Source organism: Furipterus horrens, unplaced genomic scaffold, assembly GCF_987537825.1.
Source record: "Furipterus horrens unplaced genomic scaffold, mFurHor1.1.pri manual_scaffold_10, whole genome shotgun sequence".
NCBI classification, from domain to species: Eukaryota; Metazoa; Chordata; class Mammalia; order Chiroptera; family Furipteridae; genus Furipterus; species Furipterus horrens.
In genome coordinates, this window is record NW_028327180.1 from 90,699,382 (window position 1) to 90,721,239 (window position 21,858).

At 38.8% G+C, this 21,858-nt stretch overlaps 1 protein-coding gene across 2 annotated transcripts in view; it reads right to left on the reverse strand.

Moving 5' to 3' along the window:
• GABRB2 (gamma-aminobutyric acid type A receptor subunit beta2) overlaps positions 1–21,858 on the reverse strand; it is a 193,812-nt gene that overhangs the window by 125,429 nt on the left and 46,525 nt on the right. Inside the window, exon 4 of one of the 2 annotated variants that reach the window (XM_090288538.1) lies at positions 272–492. In XM_090288538.1, coding sequence (XP_090144664.1) covers positions 272–492 — 221 coding nt within the window. Of the gene's footprint in view, positions 1–271; positions 493–21,858 lie in introns of those variants that run through there. The other variant, XM_090288539.1, reaches the window with a different exon arrangement.

The window sequence follows — 21,858 nt, forward strand, 5'->3', positions numbered from 1 at the left end:
CTACCCTGGCATGATTTATCTCTACGCCCAAAAGACAGCAGCTTTAGGATCGAAGCTGATACAACTCCTGGAAAGGACAGTCTTAACCGGGGCTCCATTCCTCTGGAAGCCGCCCTTGGAGCTATCAAATGCCTGCTGGGCTGGAGGTGGAACTGCTTATCAGGACACTTGGAGGGGTGGGCAGGAAAACAACACAATAGTTTCCCCTCCAGTCAAAAGCAAGAACTGTTTTGTTTGGGGAAAGTTCAAGTTTGAAATGGATGCAACAGACCTGAGGCCATAGAGGACAGTCCCATCGGGATGCAGGCGGATCATACGATTCTTGACGGTCACTCCGTGCACAAAAGACTTCTTATCGTTCAGGAAGTAGGTATCAGGCACCCAGAGTTGGTCTGCTACTCTATTGTCCAGAGTTAAGTTTAAAGGTATTACATTATACGACAGCCTCTTATCTCTCCAGGCTTGTTGAAAATACATTGTCAACGTATAATCCTGTGAAAGGGAGAAGAAAAAATGGTTATTTTGTACCCAAATATTTATATATTCATAAGAAAAGAAAACCTATACAGCCACACACTATAAACATGCAGTATTCACATATAGGCAAATATTAATTTACTAAACCCCTTCTTAATGAGCACCCACAGTACGTCAGGCACCCTGGGAGGGGCTGTAAATACAGAAGTAGAGAGAGTATAACCTCATGAAATCTATTATATGTTATCCAGGAAGAAAAGTGGTAAGACATAATAAATAATTACTGTATAATTAATTTGTCTTTCCCAAAATGGGGTACATAGTATTGTTTTAGGGGAGACAATACAATTGTAAAAAGTGGTTACTTTACTGTCAATGAAAATCCCAATAGTGTCATGAAGGTGAGTTTCCCAGGGGAGGTAACATTTACACTGAAACTTAGGCAGCGTCCCAGATATAAACAACATTTTCTCAATCAGTATTTTGTGAGAATTTTACCCCCCGGATTATGAATCAGCAGACTGCGCTCTTCACTCTTGAGAAACAGAGAGTTCTTATCAAGGGAACGCTGGCCTTGGAGTCCCAGCGCCAGCACTTCTCAAGGGTGTCTAGAATGTATGTAAATTTATGCAATTTCTTTTCACTTCAATTCCATTAACTATAAATGGGGCTTTTAGTACATGCCCGATCTAACCAGATGACTATTATCACAACTAAATGTATGACTCAAATGCAGTTTGTAAAATACAAAAACCATATATTATGAATAAAGCAGTTACATATATATTGTGACATGTTTTATCCATTAAAAGCCTATGGGTCCAATGTAATCACTCTCTCACCCTTACTTGGATGACTATATGAAGGGCCAAATATTCAGTTGAAAGGATAATTACCATTCTACTTTAAAATCAGTTCATAATGCCCTCCTTGAGGGCTCACAAACAACCAAGAATCATGTATTAGTCCTCTCTGCAACCTAAGAGTCTGGTGCAGTCCTAAGGAGCAAATAGTGAACGAATGAATGGATGTCAAATAAAGTATGCCTCTTACACTTTTGCACATACCTGCACAGTTTTCTGAATAAAATATACACTTCAATTGCCACGAAATCCCTGAGTTTTTCCAGCTCTTTTTGAGATTGATACATCCTAATTTGGTTATATAATTGTAAAATACGACTTGTAACATAGCTCCTTAAAAACTCTGAATGGTTTCTATAGGAAAAGTATAATCTCTCTGCTGCAAAAATTTTAATATTTTCCCTGGCTTCACAAATATACACATTTTGGTCTCATTCAGAATTCTGCCTTACCTTACTTCTGAATGAGCAGCTTTAGACTCAAACTTCTACTCTAACAAAAGATACATGAAAACATTAATGTATAGCAAATAATTGTAGGTAAAATTTACTTTAGTGGGTCATTTAGTCAGTACTCCGGACTGTTTTGCAACACTCTGCCTTAGTAAAGAATTAATCTGAGGATCTCTAGAGTATCATCTTGATTTATAATAAAGCATCTTTGAAGACTTGTGAATTATAAAACTAAAAATAAGAAACCAGAAACATTTTTTTGCATGTTTTGTTGCAAAGAGCCTAAAAAGTAGGACAAAAATAAAATAAGCAATTTATATTGTGCTTGAGAGAATACATTTAGTGATTTCAAATTCTTAAAGATAAAATGAAAAATTTACTTATTATTTCTACTAGAAGATAATGTTACTTAAACTTCTTTGATAATAAGTTATATTAAGATACAGGGGACATAACATTGTTTGGGGGCTACTGGAGTTTATCAGTCAGCAGTGTTTGCACACAGGAAATTGTATTCTCTTTTGGGCTAAATAAATGGTAATGTTGTGAGATCCTGTGTCACATGCTAACTCCTGTTATTTGTCAGCAAGGCGAAGCCTGCTAAGAAATGCTCCCAGACAAACTCTGGTAATTCTGCTAACTGTCACATCAATTTCCATTTCATATTTTTAAGTGACACATCAGGGCAATGTCAAGAATGGAAGAAACTCCTGAGTCTAAATAAATGTTATTGGAATTAAAAAGAGTGGTTCTGTGTTTCACTCTTTTTCCTAGGCCTGCACCTACCTAAGATAAATCCTTTGAATTTTCATAGAGAAAGCATATCCTTCACATTTAACAACCCCACGTTATGAAAGTTATCTCACAGTTGGTTTATTCAAAATGAGAAAATAAATACACATAAACCTCTCCTGGATGCTCCACAATCCATGACATCACTGAGCAAGGTGGACTATGATAATCACCATTAAAACGAATTGACTTCAGCCCTGGCTGCTGTGGCTCAGTGGATTGAGCATTGGCCTGTGAGCCAAGTGTCGCTGGTTCGATTCCCAGTCAGGGCACATGACTAGGTTGCACGTCAGGTCCCCAGTTGGGGGCGCGAGTGAGAGGCAACCACACAGTAATGTTTCTCTCCCTCTCTTTCTCCTTTCCCCTCTCTCTAATAAAATAAAATAAAGAAATAAACAAATAAATAAGTTATATTAACAACAACAACAAAAAAAAACCAATTGACTTCAACTCTGAACAAGATGGAATGAAATGCACTACAGACTGTCTCTCCCACTAATTACAACTAAGCATCCTAAAGAGAATTAAAAAAACAAAAAACAAAAAATAATCACCACCTAAGGACTACGTAAAGTAAAAAGCAGTAGCAGATTGGGGAGGAAATCAAAATGTAAAGAAGGATAATTTCAACGGGAATTTCTTATTTGTTTTATTTTCTCCTCCCTCATGCATCTCCTTAAAGTATCACACAGATGCACTCAGATGCACATCCCACGCCCCCCACACACATATACACACACAGCCCAAAGCATAAATAAATGGAGTTATACAATGTTCCTGGTTTAAAAAGTGGGTATTTTTAAGATGTGAATTCTCTCCAATTTGTCTATAAATAAAATTCCATCATCATCAACATCCAAGCAGAAATTTTTGTAGATATGCACAAGCTGATTCTAAAAAATCTATATGGGAATCAAATGCACAACATAGCAAAACAATTTTAAAAAGGGAGAACAAAGTTAGGGGATTCACACTACTGGGTTTTAAGACATTGCTAAGCTATACTAAGATAATGTGGTAGTGTGGTATTGACAGAAAAATAGGTCAAAAAAATGGCAGACTCGAAATATAAACCCACACAAATGAGCTCAACAGCTTCTGACAGACAAATGCAATATTGGAGAAAGCATAATCTTTAGAACTTATCTGGATAAACTGGAACATCCATATCTAAATAAATCAGTAAACAAATAAGTAAGTAAATAAATAAGAACCTCAACCTTATATAAAAATTAACTCAAAATTAACTCAGAGACTTAGATGTAAAATGTAAAACTAAAACACTCCGAGCAGAAAATGGGCGAAATCCTCTGTGACCTTGGGTTAGGCAAAAATTTCTTAGACAGAAACTCAAAAGCACAAACAATAAAACAAAATGTATAATCTGAATCTCAACAAAATTTAAAACTTTTGTTACAGGAAAGACATTATTCATAGAGTAGAAAGACAAACCACAGACTGGTAGAAAATGCACAAAAATCATGTATCTAACAAAGGACAGTGTCACGTATCTGACAAAGGACAGTATTCAGAATACATAAATGTATAAAGAATTCTCAAAACCCAACAAACAACCCCATAAAAATAGGCAAAAGATGTGAACAGACACTTAATAATTCAAGATATACAGACGGCAAATAAGCACTGGATATGAGGTTAAACACTGAAGTGAGGTCCTTTGTGCACCCATTAGAAAAGCTAAAAGAAAAGCATTGAAAACCAAAACCACTGACAATTGCAAGAGCAGGTGAAGATGCAAAACAACTGAAACCCTTACATACTGCAGGTGAGAAAACAAACTACCAGCCACTTGGAAAACAGTTTGATGGTTTCTTATAAAGTTAACACGCAGTTGACATAGGAGCTAGTGATCTTACTCCCGTGTGCAAAGGTTTACAGCAGCTCTACATTAACTGCCAACACTGGAAGTCATATGGAAGAATGTTCTTCAGCAGATGAAGAGATAAACAAACTGTGGTACATCCGTGAATCAGAATACTACTCACCAATAACGAAGAACAAAGTATAGATAGATGCAATATCATCAGTGGGTTTCAAACACAGAAAGGTAAATAAGAGAAGCCAGATTCAAAATGCTACATATAAAATATGGTTCCATCTACACAACATTCTGTAAAAGAGAAAACTACCTGGACAGAGCACAAATGAGTGGTTTCCTGGAATTTGAGATGGGGGAGGGGTTGACAACAAAGGGCCCGCATGAGGGAATACTTTTGGGTAACAGAACGGCTCTGCATTTTAATTGCAGTGGTAGTTCATGACTTTAGGCTTTTGTCAAAACTTACGGAACTGTATACGAAAGTGAGTGCATTTTTCTGAGTGTAAATAAACAAACAAAATTGAAACCTGCTTTTAAAAACATGTAGTCTCCAGACAAACTCAGTTCAGGTCCTAGTGCTTTCATGCTCTTGGGTTGTGACTTTGGGTGAATCCTCGCAAGTCTGTGCCCCTATTTCAAACTCAAAACAAACAAAACAAAAACAAAACAACTATGTCTAATTAACTTAGGAATCAGGGTAAACAATTGCTTTGTTACCTAGTAAGAAAAGAATAGAATGATGCTACAGAATAGGTCTCCCCCATTCATACCAGGGGACATACGGCCATCAGGATAGGCTGAGAAGGCGACCATGATATGGTTATAGGCTCACAATTCTCCAGCTGTACAATGAAGCAGTTGGACTAGGTAGTTTTACAGTACATTTCTAGGAATAAAATAATTTCATTCCAGTAAATGCCTTGCTGGCTTTGTGTTTAAACGTATATTGTCATTTCAAAATCTTTTAAATATCTACAATACTTTTTTTTTTGGTAAGTATGCCAATATTGTGCATACTTTCTGGTAAATTGTAGAAACTACTACTGTCTGTTAAATGGTATAAACATCCTTGTGAACACTGGGGAATACGCACAGAGGTCTCCAAACTGTGCATACCCTTTGCTCTGACATTTACATTCCTAGGCATATTTGTAGAAAATAATTAAGCAGTACATTTTGAGAGCTCTGTCTCCAAATATTAACACAAATCTCTTACTCTCTCTGTCTGCAACACTGACAATCTAGTTTAAGACAACATTATTCATGAGAGATTATCCTGCTGTTTGCGCTTCTAACCCCTCCCTTCCACACGGCAGGAGAAACGTTACGCAGATCACACCTCCTTTGGTTAATATCATGCAAAGGCTATTTATCACTCTTAGAATAAAACACAGCCCTACTATTTTGACCTTTAAAGTCCTGCATGACCTGGATTCCACACACCTCTTTGATCTGACTTCCTACAAGCACTTCTCTTCCCTCACCTCAGCTTGCTGAGCCCATCCATACCACACTTTTCTCGGTTTTACAAATACTCCAGGCGCCTTTAGCCTTACCAACTTTGTCTTAATAACTGACAGTCTGGAAAAGCTATGACCCTAAGTATGGTTGGCTCTTCCTGGGGACGCAGAGCTTAACTCAGTGGTCAAACCAACTCAGTGGGCCCGTCCCTGACCATCCCTCTCCATCCCCAACAGGCCCTATCACCATCCCCATTTCTATTATGTTTATAGTACTGCCTATTTTTCTCAACTACTTATATTCATTTATTGATTTACTTTTAATTTTTTTTATCTCTCGCAACTAGAAGGTAAGTGCCATAAAAATATGAAGCTTTCTCAAACTTGCTCATCACTGTGTCCTTGTGCCCCGAAGAGAGCTTAGCACATAAGGGCAATGAAAATCTTTCTACTGAAACATGTGAGAGAATGAATGAAAGATAATAATAGGCACTTATCACCCCCAAATATTTATTACTGTATTAGCAAAAAAGTAAAATACAATTAGTAAAGACCATCAGCATGAAATTAGTAAATAAACACAGTGCAAATATAGAATGGAATATATGCAGGAATTAAAATATCATTGTAAAAATATTTATTGACATGAATAGATGTTCTCAACATTAATATATTATACATTATGTTTTTAAAAAGAATACTGCAAAACAATATGCACAATATAATCTCACCTTGGAAATACATATGTATATACTGGAAAATGGGTCTAAAATAAAATATAAATATAAACAGTGGTATCTCTGTGCAGTGAGATAAGTTATGTTCAATTCTCTTTGTTAATCTATATAATTATTTAGTTTTATAAAAATTTCTGCAACCAGAACAATATACACAAATAATTTCTTGTTGCACTAAGTTATAAAAATAACATTACAAATGCCTTTACTCTTCATAGTTTAGAGCTCAGCACGAAGGACAAGGAAATATAGCCACAAATAAATGAGAAACCCTCAGCCTTTTGGCTTCTTGTTAACAAAGTGCACATCTCCTTTGTATTGATCAGGGGGTTTATCTGCAAAAACACACACAAAGTAGGAGCTTTAAGTGGTCAATCATTTTTTTCTTTTCTAGGGAAGTTAACATTTAATCCATCAATGAGAAACAAAAATCCATCCCTATTTTTTTCCTCCTAAGTTCCAAAAAAAATGGAGATCCCAGAATCTTCCTCTAGCACTAACTTCAGTCTTTTTCATCCTCACTGTTGGATATCATTTTATTTCTAACATAAAGCCTTCATACATGTTTGTTTAATACTCAGAGGACACACACACACACACCCCTGTTCACTCTAGTTTTAGCTCCAACAGCACTACATTGCAATAGAAGTTCCTATCTGTTAGAAACAAGGACATAGTGACTCTCAAACCAGTGAAAAGTCATTAGTAACAAAGGGCAAATGTAATTAAAGGGTCTTAAGGGCAAATGTAATTAGAGGGTCTCTGAGAAGGGAGCTGACAGCCTGGCATATCTACAAACCACAGAAGGGGCATTTAGATAACCGTGTTAGATTGTAACTCCGGAGTAACCAGTCATGGAGAAACGGGGAAGAAGGAGCGGGGAGGGGGAGCTAATTGCGTTAGGGCGGGGAAGCTAATCGCTCTCACTTTAGGGCAAAGAAGATAATCACTTTAGGGTGGCAATTTCAGGATGGAAAAGATAATCACTTTAGGGTGGCAATTTCAGGGTGGGGAAGCTAAGACTATAAAACCAGTTCCTTTGTCTACTTGGTGCGCACATTCTCCTGGCTGTGAGGGTGCGCCCGGCTCTGCAGACTCGTGAATAAAGGCCTCGCTTTACTGCTCAAGTCCTGTGTCCCAGTTTTTATTGTGAGCGTTTCTCACACTATCAATGGATGGGTTTATAAAAGCTTTCGAAGAGACTCTGCTGTTTGTGAAGTCCATACTCCGTACAAGGCTCACAGCCTGTTCTACGCACCTCACCTCTGCATCTCTCTTTCCTCAGCCGAGGTGAACAAACTGTGGTGGAGTGGGTGATCCATGTGTGAGAGGCTCAGGTACTCTACGACTCTATGTCACTCCGTTTATCTTTAACTAATCCCTTTCCTGAACCTTCTGTTGGAACAAACACATCTTTTACTTTCCCCTTTGCTCGTTTTTCCCCTTCCCTTCCTTCTCTGCCAACCCAAGCCCTGCCCGCCCTCCCAGCATTCAGAAGGATGTCTCCCACCTGCTCCCTCTGAGTCCTTGAATACAGTGCTCTGTAGCATCCTAAGCCTCACAGAAGTGAATGGTTACCTCTTGTGAAGTTATTTAGAGAAGGGTAACCACCCCCAACTCAACTGTCCTCTCTGAAGCCAGAAACCACGCCATCAGTCCTTTACAAAGTGGCACAACTGTCTTGTCTTGCACACAATTGATCCTTTGTGAATGTTCGTTCATGGACACACTAACGCTTGTTCTCACTTCTTTACTCTTTGTGCGTGGGTTTCAAATTTTGATTTTTAAAATCCTTTTATTCATTATTATTCCTGAACCTCTCGAGGAATTTGTTCTCCCCACCCACTGGCCTTTGGAAGTGAGCTTTCATTCTGTCACCTTCCCGTGTTTCAAACACCCTCAGATTTACTAACGTTCTTTCAGTTTCTCATAGTTTCTCCAATTCTACTAGCGAAGTCCCCGGGGCTGTGGATGAGGATTTCTGAAGGACACGTTTTATCTATCCAAAGCAAAAATAACTCATGGAGAAGTGCAAATATTCTCACAGAGCCATTTCCACATTCGTAACACTTAACAACGTTCTCTCTCTCTCTCACATCTGAGCTCACAAATTGCTGATGCAATTACAGGTCATGCTAATATTTCCATATTTTCAACCTCCGAAGCTAGAATGCAATGGAGTAAAATTCAGCTCCCCCGTAGTAGAAGCCATCACACCAGATGTTCTTCTGAAATATTCTGTAACAAGCACATGGCAGCAGTTCTAATTGCTAGAGACACATTCAGGACGTAAGAGCTGTGCTGAAGACCGCCCATAAGGGAAACCCAACCTGACACTAATACAAAATCATATTGAATGTAAACTGTAATTGAAAAAAATTTTTTAAAGAATTGATTATTTTTTATGTGAAACTTAAATGCACATGGTCAAGGCAATGAGCTTTCCCATATTTTGCTTGGTTCATTGTGGATTTTATTGCAGACTCAACTTCTCAGTGATGAGACTTATTCTAAGGATGGCTAAAAAATCTGAGCTACTAACACTGGTTATCTCTGTCCCTTATCGTAATACAGCAGGGGCTCCATCTACTCTGACACGATCAAAATTAAAAATACACCTTGTCTCTATGATTTATTTCCAATTATTTTGTGCTTTTTTATTACTCTGGAAGTTTATCTCACATTGCTTTGGGGCATTTTTAATCTAATTAGTCTGTCCCCTATTTTAATAGCTAACACTGGCCCGAGGCTAACACCTTTCACACACATTATCTCATGAATCATCACAACAGCCCTGTAAGTTATGTATTGGGCTTTCCTTTTATCAGCTGCTATGGGATCTTGGGCATGCTACCCACCCTCTGTGAGATGTCATGCTTCGTAAAACAAGGGAAATGATAGTGCCATTTAGTAACTAAGTTCACCCAAGGAAAGTGATTAGTCGAATGCCTGGCTGAGACTGTTTGCTGTTATTGTTAACGTTATTCTCATTATTTCCATTTTCCAGGTGGCACAACTGAAAACATAGAGAGGTGAGTGACTTTTCCAATGTCACTCCGTCAATGATTTTCTAATTTCTGATTTGGCCATGGGGTTCCATGCCTGTGGGGCCTGTGTTCTTATCCTCAGTACTGTGCTGAACTGCCTCTGCAATGCTTCGCTGCCGGTTTTGAGTTTGATGGATCATTTCCCAAAATTGCTTCTATTCTCCTCTATCCACCTTCAAAAAGTGATGGGCTAAATCCATCCATCCACCCATCCATTTACAGCAACAGTAACAACAACAGAAAGCTAGAACAACTCAGGGCATACATAGGATAAAGTTTTCCTTGGAGGGGAAAAATGTGACTGTTGATTCCTGAGGTGTGAATGCGGTGAATGCTGAAATGTGAATGTTGATCCCCTCTGGGGTGTGAATATGAAAGTTGTGCATACACGCACGTATTCCTGAATACACACAGAGAAACACAATTTTTACATAAAAGGCGATCGCATCAACTCCCATTGACCCTGCAGAGTGATGGAAACACCCTGGTTTTGGCAGAGTGTATACCCTGCGATGGAGAAGCCCAAAGTAACCAGAAGGAGCGCGGTGTGTTGTCTCTGGTTATGCACTTGTTCACGAGTAATTCACAGGGACACTGTTTCTAGCAAACTAAGGCATTCCATTTCACACCATTTCAGAGTTTTTTTCAGTAGAATGGTGGCAATGACTACTTAATTCTTAGACTGAACTACAAGAAACAGACTTTTTTGTTAGTTAAAAATGTTTGACCTTTTTAGCGATTTTATATGGTTCAACCTGCATATATGTCAGCTAGTATAAGAGTAAAATTATTATGTTTATTTGACTACAATTAATAATTTTAGGTTCTAATGAATTAGTAGCATATACATACAGTAATTTTGAGAAATAAAAAGCTGTTTTTATAATTCTATTTTTTAAATGGCTCTGAAATCTGTGTTTAGAATTAAGAGGAAAACTGAGATTATGTTCTAACACTTGGGGATTTGTGCCATTCTCCGGGAGACATTTTGCCTTGAAAAAACACAACAATATCAAAGCTACATAGATTGTATTCTCTTTGAATGCAACCATCCCAAAGAGAAATCCAGCAGGTTTTTCTGAATAATATTATGATGGCCATTTATATAACCTACATTTTACAAAATATCAGAAATTGGCTACTCGCCATGCTTTAACCTGAAGAAAAGTATAAAGGGAGGTAAATTTTATAAATATTAAAAAAAAATTAAAAATAAATAAAACTTCTTTCCTTCTAAGAGCAAAGATTTGGTCAAGTTGATGAGGAAAAAGTAACTGGGGATATATGAGTACATACTCTTCAAGGAGAACTGCATTTACAGCTCACTGACAAGATACTATTGAGTTATTTTTAAAAACACAATGAATGACAGAAGTTACATACATATCACCATTCTATTTTCAAACCACAGAAATTCAGTAATCACGGATGTAAATCTCTGCATTCGCCGGCCATGGTGCATCTGATAGTGGCCTTGAAAGTGATCTTTGAAATCTCTGCCGTTAAGCTTTAAGGATCCATTTTCTTCCTACAGTACACGGGCCAGTGGCACACATTATTAAGTACACCAAAGTGAAATTATTTATAGGATGATCCTTGTGTTTCTGAGCCCCCGTGGATTCCCCTGCAATGGCTCATTAATCTGCTGGTTACAACAGAATAACTTTATGAGAGGCACTGGGGAGAAGGGGACAAGCAAGTCCCACATAGACTTCCACAAGCATTTGTCATGGCTGACTACAATGCAGACTGTCGCATAAAATGTGTCCTTCTTTCAAATGAACTACTCTTCCCTAATTCATACATACCTGCAATGGGTAGAGACTATCCTCTCGTTTGACTCTTTTATTTTTTACTTCAATTCTAAGCAGCGATTTCATGGGGAAAGTAAAAAGTACCCAGAAACTGCCAGAGGAAGACGGGTAGAATGCTATGTAGACCCTTTCCAACATTTTAGATGCTTATCTTTGTTCTGCTCAGCATGAGAGAGACTCATTCTCTCTGAAGCAGCAGCCTCTGAAGAGATCTGACAGTATTAAAAAGAAAGGATGTTTTAAAATAAGTCCATATCATTGCTTTCATATTCCTGACAAGCTTGCAGAAGCAGAAAAGAAGGCCAGTTTGTAGACCCAGGCTGGAGCAAAGAGAATATGCTTAGTCAGTGTATCCAAGAGAATACCCTGATGGCTGAGCTGAAGCAGAAATGCATCCGATCACTTCTGGAGGCAAAGCTGGTCTTTTCAGAAAGTGCTGAGACTAAAGTGGCATTGCGCACAGAGCTCGACCATCGACTGTTTTCATCAGATATTCTTAATACCCACCGAATGCACTGACAGGCTGGGATTCGGGGGGCCGAAGCGGCATTTCCTTGCTTGGTTAGTGTGACCACCCACCACCCAGCTCCCTTCTGCAGAGGCAGAGGCAGCACTTGACAATCCTTCTGTGCCCTCTCCCTCTCCCCCAGTCCTGGCCCTGCCTAATGTATAGGCACGCTTCTCAGTAGACTTTAAAAACTTTGCTTATTGGGTTTTATTATCATAACACTGATTCTAGAAAATTTGAACACTATAAGAAGACAGGCTGAAGAATACTTCAACGGCTCAAAATTTCACTATCTGGAGTAACCATGCACATCCTGGACCTGTCCTTTAGATAATTTTTTTCAATGAAGTGCTTTCACTATAAAAAATGGAGGCACTTATCCCACGTGAGGGCACACACGCACATGCACACACACACACACACACACACACACAACGTCATAATCTTTGTACTTTATAATGTCAGGCCAGGGACCACTGACCCCAGTCCTCCCCACCTGCTTGCTTCTCACTATTTGAGCCCATCAAATGCAAGCCAGTACAATGTGTCCTGCTCAGACCACTGCTGCCCTGGGGAATGACAGAGAACCCCAAATGGACAGAACCCGAGTCTCAGAATCACAGCATACAGGAAAGCTGCCTCTTTAAAAGGAACAACGTCATAGGCTATTCAGTGACTGAGGAACCAACTGCTGTTGGGTAAAGTCACTGAAATTTTACGGTTGATTACAGGAGCTGGTGTTAGCGTAATGCAGCAGAGAGTAATAAATTCACCAGATGTTTATCTATTAAATTCATGGATCATGATAGAACTGCAGTTTCAATGACTCGATGACTCACTTCCTGTGCTGCCTCCGAGGGGAGTCCCCCAGTCGCCTCCTTTGCAAGTTGGAGAGCATGATGTCTATCTTGCAAGACTCTTGTAAGAATAAAAAACACATGTAAGTGCTGTTGTGCCTCATAGGAAGTAAGTGTTCTATACGGGCAGTTATTATTTAAGCAGGCAAATAAAAAATAACTATTCTTAATAGGTAGCTATTTTTTCTTTTACCAAACTAAAAAATATATCTATTTCCATTTCTTTATGACTTTGTATATTGCATTGCACCTGCTTCTCAAGAAGAACTGAGTTGACTGGTTTAAAAACAGCTTTGCCAGGAGCCAGTGTTGAAGCAAATTAGAGACGCTACAAGCGTAAACTCAGTTAGCCTAAGGCCATTACTACACTTAATAAAATTTAAAAAGTGCTACTTTGATCCATTAAGAAATGCATTAAAGTTTATAGCTTGATCATGAATGTAATAATGCTGCTCATTTGAGCAGACTTAAAATGATGGGAAAACATTCTCACTGTCAACTAAGCTAAAGGCTATCAATTTGGGCTTTTAAATCAACAATAAATTTATGCTTTCATTCTTGTCTAACAGGAGATATATGACCAATGAAAAACAAATATGAAAGAGTATATACCAATTTAGTAACATAAATATACATCTATTTAAGCAACAAATACATTTTACCAAATGTGTGATTATCTATTTTGTATCAAGCGCCATGCCAAGTATAACATAGAGTAGGGCAAAAATAGGTTTATGTTTGTTCATATGGAAAATAATACAATAATAATAAATAACAATACAAGAATAAACTCTGTGTTTTGTATACTTACAAATGTAAACCTACTTTTCCCTGACCCTGTACACAGGACCAGTTTTCAAGGGTAGTATTTTATATACCAAGTACTTTTCCCTAAAAATTTAAATTAAAGGCAACTAGGTGAAGGGAATGACAGAGTAAGCATGGCTATACAAATGCAGAAGCCTGCTGGCAGACTCACTCAGTATATGACCATCATCATCATTTTTAGCATTTTCTCTTCAATAACTCTTCCTAATAACTATACTTCCTTATTTCTAAAGGGAAAAGAAATGGCCACATATGTACCAGGTCCTATCATAAACTGAGTTGTTCTAATCGAAATAAATTTCTGATGTCCCCAAAGTGCAATATAAATGGCAATTTAAAAATCAGGTCTGCACATCTATACGTGGCAAAAATATGAGTTAAGACAGGCCTGTTTTCTGAACCCTTTTTCCGTGATGAGGAACAATATCTTACCTACCCCAAAGCAGAAGCATGCTGATTAATAATGTACAATTCATGCTACCCCAAGACCTGGTATGAACAATGGTTAGCTTTAACCTGTTCAAGGAACTTTAATAATAAAAACCTGGTGAGGGTCTTATAAAAAAAGTCTGTGTGCACTCTGACCGTGCGCGTTTGAGGGCAGAGTGGTCCATGTGCTTCCTATACTAAACACCAAACTGAAAATTCAGCCTCATTCTGGAATGAGGCAGCCATTCATTATTCTCAGTCTCTGTGGGTAAATGATGCAGAAGGCACCCAATGGGTCTAAGGGCCCAAGTCATCACGGAGTCCAGTCCTTAGACCTAGGAGCCCCTTTGTTTGGAGTCCCGTCCTCTAAATTTAGAGGAGAGGAAACTGAGACCCTGAAACTTGTCATTCTTCCCACGGCCATTCAACCACTTCCGGGCTGGGTGGGGGCCAGCGGCGGGGACTTCAACTTCACTGTGAAGAGTAAGCCTTGCTGCTTTTGAACCTTCTCATTTGGCTCTGAAATACCTTCCAAGAATGTGAGCGGGAAGGTGGCAAGGGAAAGGCGTCCTTCACAATGTATACAATTGTGCCTTGGTTTCAGAGGTTCAGAAAATAAAACTACATGCTTTGCACAAAAGGAGGCATGCCCAAACTATTCTGCTAAGTCTATCTGGCTGGCATTCCTGTCTTCTTTTGGTTCCTGAGAGTAGGGTTGATTCCTGACTGAAAGACACAATTTAGATGACTTTGTATCAAGAAAGTCACTGTGACAGTTTCCAAAGTCCAAAATGACTCCTTCTCACTTTCATGCTTCTTTCTCACAGGTGTCTCAGAGGTCATCTTACAGCAGAAGGGACATCTTTACTGTTTGTTAATGCTGAGGCTGCGTTTTCTATATAATTTAAGTGATCTTTGGGCCACTGTCAAGTCTCTCTAGGGCAAGAACGTCCTCCCATGTGGTGCTGAACCCACAATCCCAGTCTTAAGTAGGTGGTGCCCCAGAGGACTCTGTGATCACGTTACTTTTAAAATACATACTTTATAGATCTGTATGAAATAAATATTCACCCCCTGAACTCAGGAACTAGACAAGGTTGTCCACTCTCTCCACTCCTTTTCAACATAGTGTTGGAAGTCCTAACCACAGCAATCAGACAAGAAAAAGAAATAAAAGGCATCCAAATTGGGAAAGAGGAAGTAAAACTTTCATTATATGCAGATGACATGATAGTATACCTAGAAAATCCTATAAACTCCACTAAAAGACTACTCGATATAATAAGTGAATTTGGCAAAATCGCAGGGTACAAAATAAATATACAGAAATCTAAGGCATTTCTGTACACCAACAATAAAATAGCAGAGACAGAGACAAAAAAGAAAATACCATTTACTATAGAAACAAGAAAAATAAAGTACCTAGGAGTAAACTTAACCAAAGAGATAAAAGACCTGTACTCTGAAAATTACATAACATTGAAGAAAGAAATTAAAGAAGAAACAAACAAATGGAAGCAAATACCATGTTCTTGGATGGGAAGAATCAACATCATCAAAATGGCCATACTACCCAAAGCAATTTACAGATTCAATGCAATCCCTATTAAAATACCAATGACATATTTCACAGACCTAGAACAAATACTCCATAAATTCATATGGAACCAAAAAAGACCCCGAATAGCAAAAGCAATCTTGACACAGAAGAACACAGCAGGAGGAATCACAACACCAGATATCAAACAATACTACAAAGCCACTGTAATCAAAACAGTCTGGTACTGGCATAAGAACAGACATATAGATCAGTGGAACAGAATAGAGAGTCCAGAAATAAACCCAGGCCTCTATGGTCAACTAATCTTTGATAAAGGAGGAAGGAACATAAAATGGAGCGAGAAGAGCCTCTTTAACAAATGGTGCTGGGAGAACTGGATAGGGACCTGCAAAAAAATGAAACTAGACCACCAACTTACACCACACACAAGAATAAACTCAAGATGGATCAAAGACTTAAATGTAAGCCGTGACACCATAAAAGTCCTAGAGGAAAACATAGGCAAGAAAATATCAGATATCTCACATAACAATCTCTTCACGGATACATCTCATAAAGCAAGAGAAATAAAGGAAAAAATAAATAAATGGGATTACATTAAACTGAAGAGTTTCTGCTCAGCAAAAGAAAACATCAGCAAGATGAAAAGGAAACCAACCATATGGGAAAACATATTTGCCAATGACATCACAGACAGGGGACTGATTTCCAAAATATATAAAGAGCTGATACGACTCAACATCAAGAAAACAAACAACCCAATTAAAAAATGGGCAAGGGATCTGAACAAACACTTCTCCGAAGAGGACATACAGAAGGTCCATAGACACATGAAAAAATGCTCAACATCATTAGCCATCAGGGAGATGCAAATAAAAACCACAATGAGATACCATTTTACACCGGTCAGAATGGCCATCATCAACAAATCAACAAGCAACAAGTGCTGGACAGGATGCAGAGAAACGGGAACCCTACTGCACTGTTGGTGGGAATGCAGACTGGTGCAGCCACTATGGAGAACAGTATGGAATTACCTCAAAAGATTAAAAATGGAACTGCCTTTTGAACCAGCGACTCCACTACTAGGATTATACCCGAAGAATCTTGAAACACCAATTCAAAAGAACTTATGCACCCCTGTGTTCATTGCAGCCCTGTTTACAATAGCTAAGTGCTAGAAACAACCTAAGTGCCCATCTGTAGATGAGTGGATCAAAAAACTGTGGTACATTTACACAATGGAATACTATGTAGCAGAAAGAAAGAAGGAACTCCTGCCATTTGCAACAACATGGATGGAACTAGAGAGAATTATGCTTAGTGAAATAAGTCAGGCAAAGAAAGAAAAATACCATATGATATCACCTAATACAGGAAACTAAAGAACAACACAAACAAAGGAACTAAATAGAACAAAGAGCAGAATAGCAGTCAATAGGGGGGAGGGGAGAGGGAGAGAAGGGGGATAAGTAAGGGAAGGGTTTAATTAAAGAGCCTGTATAAAAGACTCATGGACATGGACCACGGGGAGGGATATGATTGCGGGAGAGGGGGTGGGTTGGGTGGGGGAGAGAAATTAGGGGAAAAGAGGACAACTGTAATTGAAAAACCAAAATAAAAAAAATAAAAAAATAAAAAAATAAAGAAAGAAATAAATAATCAAAGATATACCCCCCTCCATTTGGCATACAAATCCACTGATGAAATCTGTCCTACTTAACATAGAAGGTTGAGAAGAACATTTATATTTTGAGATGAGTATTTTGTTCCATGTTTAATTGATACTTATGAACAGTTTTGAAAAGTAGACAGCTACTATCCTGTTAGACTATTTCCAACTTGACTTTGCTACAAATTTTCACATATATCATCAGTCTAGCCAAAATGTGTTCCACACAACAATAGTTCCACTAAAATACTTCTCAAGAAAATTATGCCATGATCAAATGTGTTAGGAAAATATTATACTTACCTATATTCTATGTTTTTTCTTCTTAGAGATTTACTGGGCACATTTATTTATTAATAGCTCTGAGAAGTCCTACAGTAAAGAATTATTAACTTTGTGAATTTCTCAAACTCACTGACCATGCAATGAATAGGAACAAATGGAATTAGAGTTTTGTAAATTCCCTGAGAAATGATCATACATCACAGCAAACATCATTCCCAAACTTGCCCCATCTACATGTGATATTTCTGTGTTGTTTAGGAAGGACCCCTTGATTTTCCTTTCGTTCTTAGCCTGCAAGCTGCACCAATAGAAGGCTTCTCTCTGTCTTACAGCTGCGTTCCCAGGGACGGACAGAGAGCCTGACACATGCTGTGTCTTGGAAATAATTCTGAATAATGACTGGACAGCAGAATTCGTTTTTTTTTTTTTTTTTTTTCAATTACAGTTGTCCCATTTCCCCCCATTTCTGTCCCCTACCCAGCCCACCCCTAGAATTCTTTTATTTAAAAAATAAGATACAAACAGGAAAAAATGTTAGGTTAAATATTATACTACTGTCCTCAAATTTTTATTGAATCAGTATTATAAAAAAAGGTATTGAAGTGGGTTAAAATAGATTAAAAGTGAATAACTTTGATGTAAGTTGCAATCCCAGATTCAGAAATCTGCTGCAGAAAAGCCCACACTTGGTAAGGGAAACTTGGTAAACATTTTAATATGGTATGGTACAGGAGCAATCATATAAAACAGATAGGTAAAATTGTTGCTAGTTTAAAATACAGCATAAAATACATTTACTTGTGATTTAGACTAAAAACATTTGAATAAAAGCAGTCAGTCATAAGGTGTTAAAAGTGGTTGAAATATCATAATTTTATTTTCTTAGTCCAACCTTCCTCTTTAATGAAAGAAACCTTTCTCCCAAATTCCTGACAGATGGTAACCCAAATTCTGCTTGGACACTTGCTGTAACAAAAACCTCTACCTGGCAAAGCTGGTGTTGCATTTTTGGATGAGAGAAATATAAGAAACATGCCACCCTATGACTTTCACATATAGATATACTAACAGGGGTTTTATGTTTAAACACGTAACTGGTATGTGGTTTGAGAAATCTGTCATAAACTAAGGCTCAAAGACAAAGAGAATGGTTTAAAAAATCATAGCTTTTGCTGCTTCCTCCCTTCCTATTTGGTTAACACTATGCCCATCTTACTTGATTCAATCTCAATGTTTTGCAAAGGAGAGTTTCTTTACAACTATTACAATTCCCAGATTTAAAACATCAGCCTGAAATATGTCTAGAGAGTAACATACATTTATTTCATGAAGACATTCACATGTATTTATTATCCTCTCTGGAAGAAGTCACAAGCTAAGTAAGTCATGGGAATGTAATGTACAGCACAGGCAACACGGTCACTAATATTGTAACGACTTTGTACGGTGACAGATGAGTACTAAATTTATCGTGGTGATCCTCTCGTAAGGTATATAAATGTCACACCACTATGTTGTACACCTGAAATGAATATAACGTTGTATGCCATCTATACTTTAATAAAAAGTCATCAACTTGCATTCATTTCCTCTCTTTCGGGAACTTTCTTGCTAAGTCTCCCTTCTCTGATACGCCCCAGATCAGTGGTCCTGCGGCTAGCTGACCCTGGGCACTTCTCCACTGGGCAATGGGCTGCCTCCCCAGGATGAGAAGCACAGAGGAGGGAGTCAAAGAGGAGAAAGGGTCTTCCTGGAAAGATGGGCCACCAACGCCCATCCTGGTGCAGGAATTTCTTCTCCCACCTCATGTCTACTCAAAGGAAACCAAAAATGATGCTCAGTGCTGTTCATTTCATAGGAACACTAGGCTATGTATAGAACTAAATATCAAAAAGAGCATCCGCATTTCACAGTGAGGAGTTTCCTTTGTGTAAAGGATGTCTGAACTGCACCCCCTTCTTTCTAAGCCACAGCTCCCAACTGTATGTAAGCCGCCACCGTTACTCACAGGGGTTATTTTAAAACTCATGGACATGGACCACGGGGAGGGATATGATTGCGGGAGAGGGGGTGGGCTGGGTGGGGGAGAGAAATTGGGGGAAAAGGGGACAACTGTAATTGAAAAACCAAAAATAAAAAATAATTAAAATAAATAAATAAATAAATAAATAAATAAATAAATAAACTAGTCTCTCCAGGGGAGAGCAATGTGGGGGAGGGGGGGTAACTGTAATAGAATGACAATAAAAATATATAAAAACCCAGTCCCTCTGCCTCCAATCTGTCATTTGTGTTTTCCTCTGTCATTGGCCAATGAAGTAAATCACGCCTAATATATGGAACAGCTACTGATGGGCAGAGTGATCACAGACCACTGGGGCCAAACTGAACTTTGAAAATTTGGGTTTGCAGAGGAAAGAGAAGGAGAAAGGTCTTCCTCCTTAGCGATATAAATACTTATTAAACGCCCACCCTGTGCCAGACCGCCTGCTTGGAAATAGTCACCACAAAATTAACAAGCCCCCATCCTTGCCTGTAAGGTCTGAGAGTTTGGTCTGTACATTTCATCCATCACAAATGAATGGAGTCCAGAACATATTGCCCACTGAATCTAAATTCCGGAAAAACGCACACTTGAAGGCAATGATAGACTGTGTGATAATCTCCCGCACACACAACTCTAAGAGATTCCGGTTCACCCACAACATGCCCCAGCCCGGCTCATACAGGCACACCACAGTATTTCAACAGGTTCTGGCACACAACAGGTTAGGCTGGGAGGACGGCGCATCAGTTTCAAGTGCTCTGGCTGGAGGCATGTTAAGTCTGCCGTGCAATGCATAAATTTATATATCAACTTGGTGGCTTTCTTTATGCCACCCTGCAAAGAACTGACGTGCCTTTTCCTCCTATGCAGTTCTGTCTATCTCAGCTCCCTCCTCTGCAGTTGGTAATAATAAATATTCATTTCAGAGAGGCATCACCTCAACACTAGCAATCTACTGTGTTCCAGGTGCTGGAGAAGTCACTGGGATGAACAACCTTATCCAAATAATTTTGGACATCACTGAACACGAGTCACGCGCCACTAGTTTTTTATAATCTTTGCATTCCAGTAGACAAGCACTCTTTACCAAATTTACCAAGATGAAAGAAGAAACTCGGTGTGCACTTCAGCGATAAGACTGGGTAGTCCCAGAGAAAAACTCAAGAAGATCACTACAGGCGCCTCTTCCCCTGGTCTGTCCTCGTGGTGTCTAAAAGCCAGGAAATTGATATTGTGTCCAGGGCTGCCCGCCTCAGCAGCACCACAGTGCTTGATTGTGAACATCTTCCTGCTCCAATTCTCCTGGTGAGAACTCGTCACCCTTTGCCCTGTGCTCTTCTTTTGAGTGACAAGCTAATCTGAAAAATTAACTCAAGATGTGATGTTTTTAATTTCATTATAGAAAATGTTGCTTTCCTCGATATGTCATCACAGAGATCTCTAACTTCTTTCCCTCAAAGTGGTAGAATATGATAAAAATTGGGCTTAGTAGGAGAGACTGGGGGAAGAGTCACTGTATTCCCCCTTCCCCACACTCTTATTGGCTGCACTAGAGAAAAACGTCATGCATATTAAATTATAAATGCACTATTATTGGGGTTTTAAACTACCGCAGCTGAATTTTTGCAAGGGAAAAACATCAAATCTTTGGCTTATGGAACTGAAGAGAAAGGTTTTGGAAAAGATCTTAAATGTAAGGAAAATGCTTCCTGCCCCTGACTATCGGCCACTGGTGGAAGCTCCCAGAACAAGGCACAGCACAGCCACCGGTTCAGAACCAACGCCCGGCGCCGCCCCTTTTCGGTTGCGTGAATTCGCCTGGTCAGTTATCCGTCCTGTCTGTTTCCTCCTCTATAAGTTAGTAACATTAAGGCCCGGTTTAGAGAGTAGCCATGAATATTATACAAACTAACATGTGTAAAAGATTTATCCTAGCGCCTGTTACATAGTAAGCACTGGAAAAATGGTACGAGAGTCATGGGAATCACAAATGCATGACGAGAACTCCCCCACTTCCATGCTCCTAAATTCCTGTGTTCTGATAGCTTTATTTCCCAAGAGTTGGAAGGAGAGTTTGACTGCTCAAGACTATGAAACTACTGACTGAAACCAGTGGCACAGGTTAAAAAGTTGTTAAGAGCCAGAAGAGGACAGAACAGAGCCACCTCCACTAAAATCTATGTGAACAC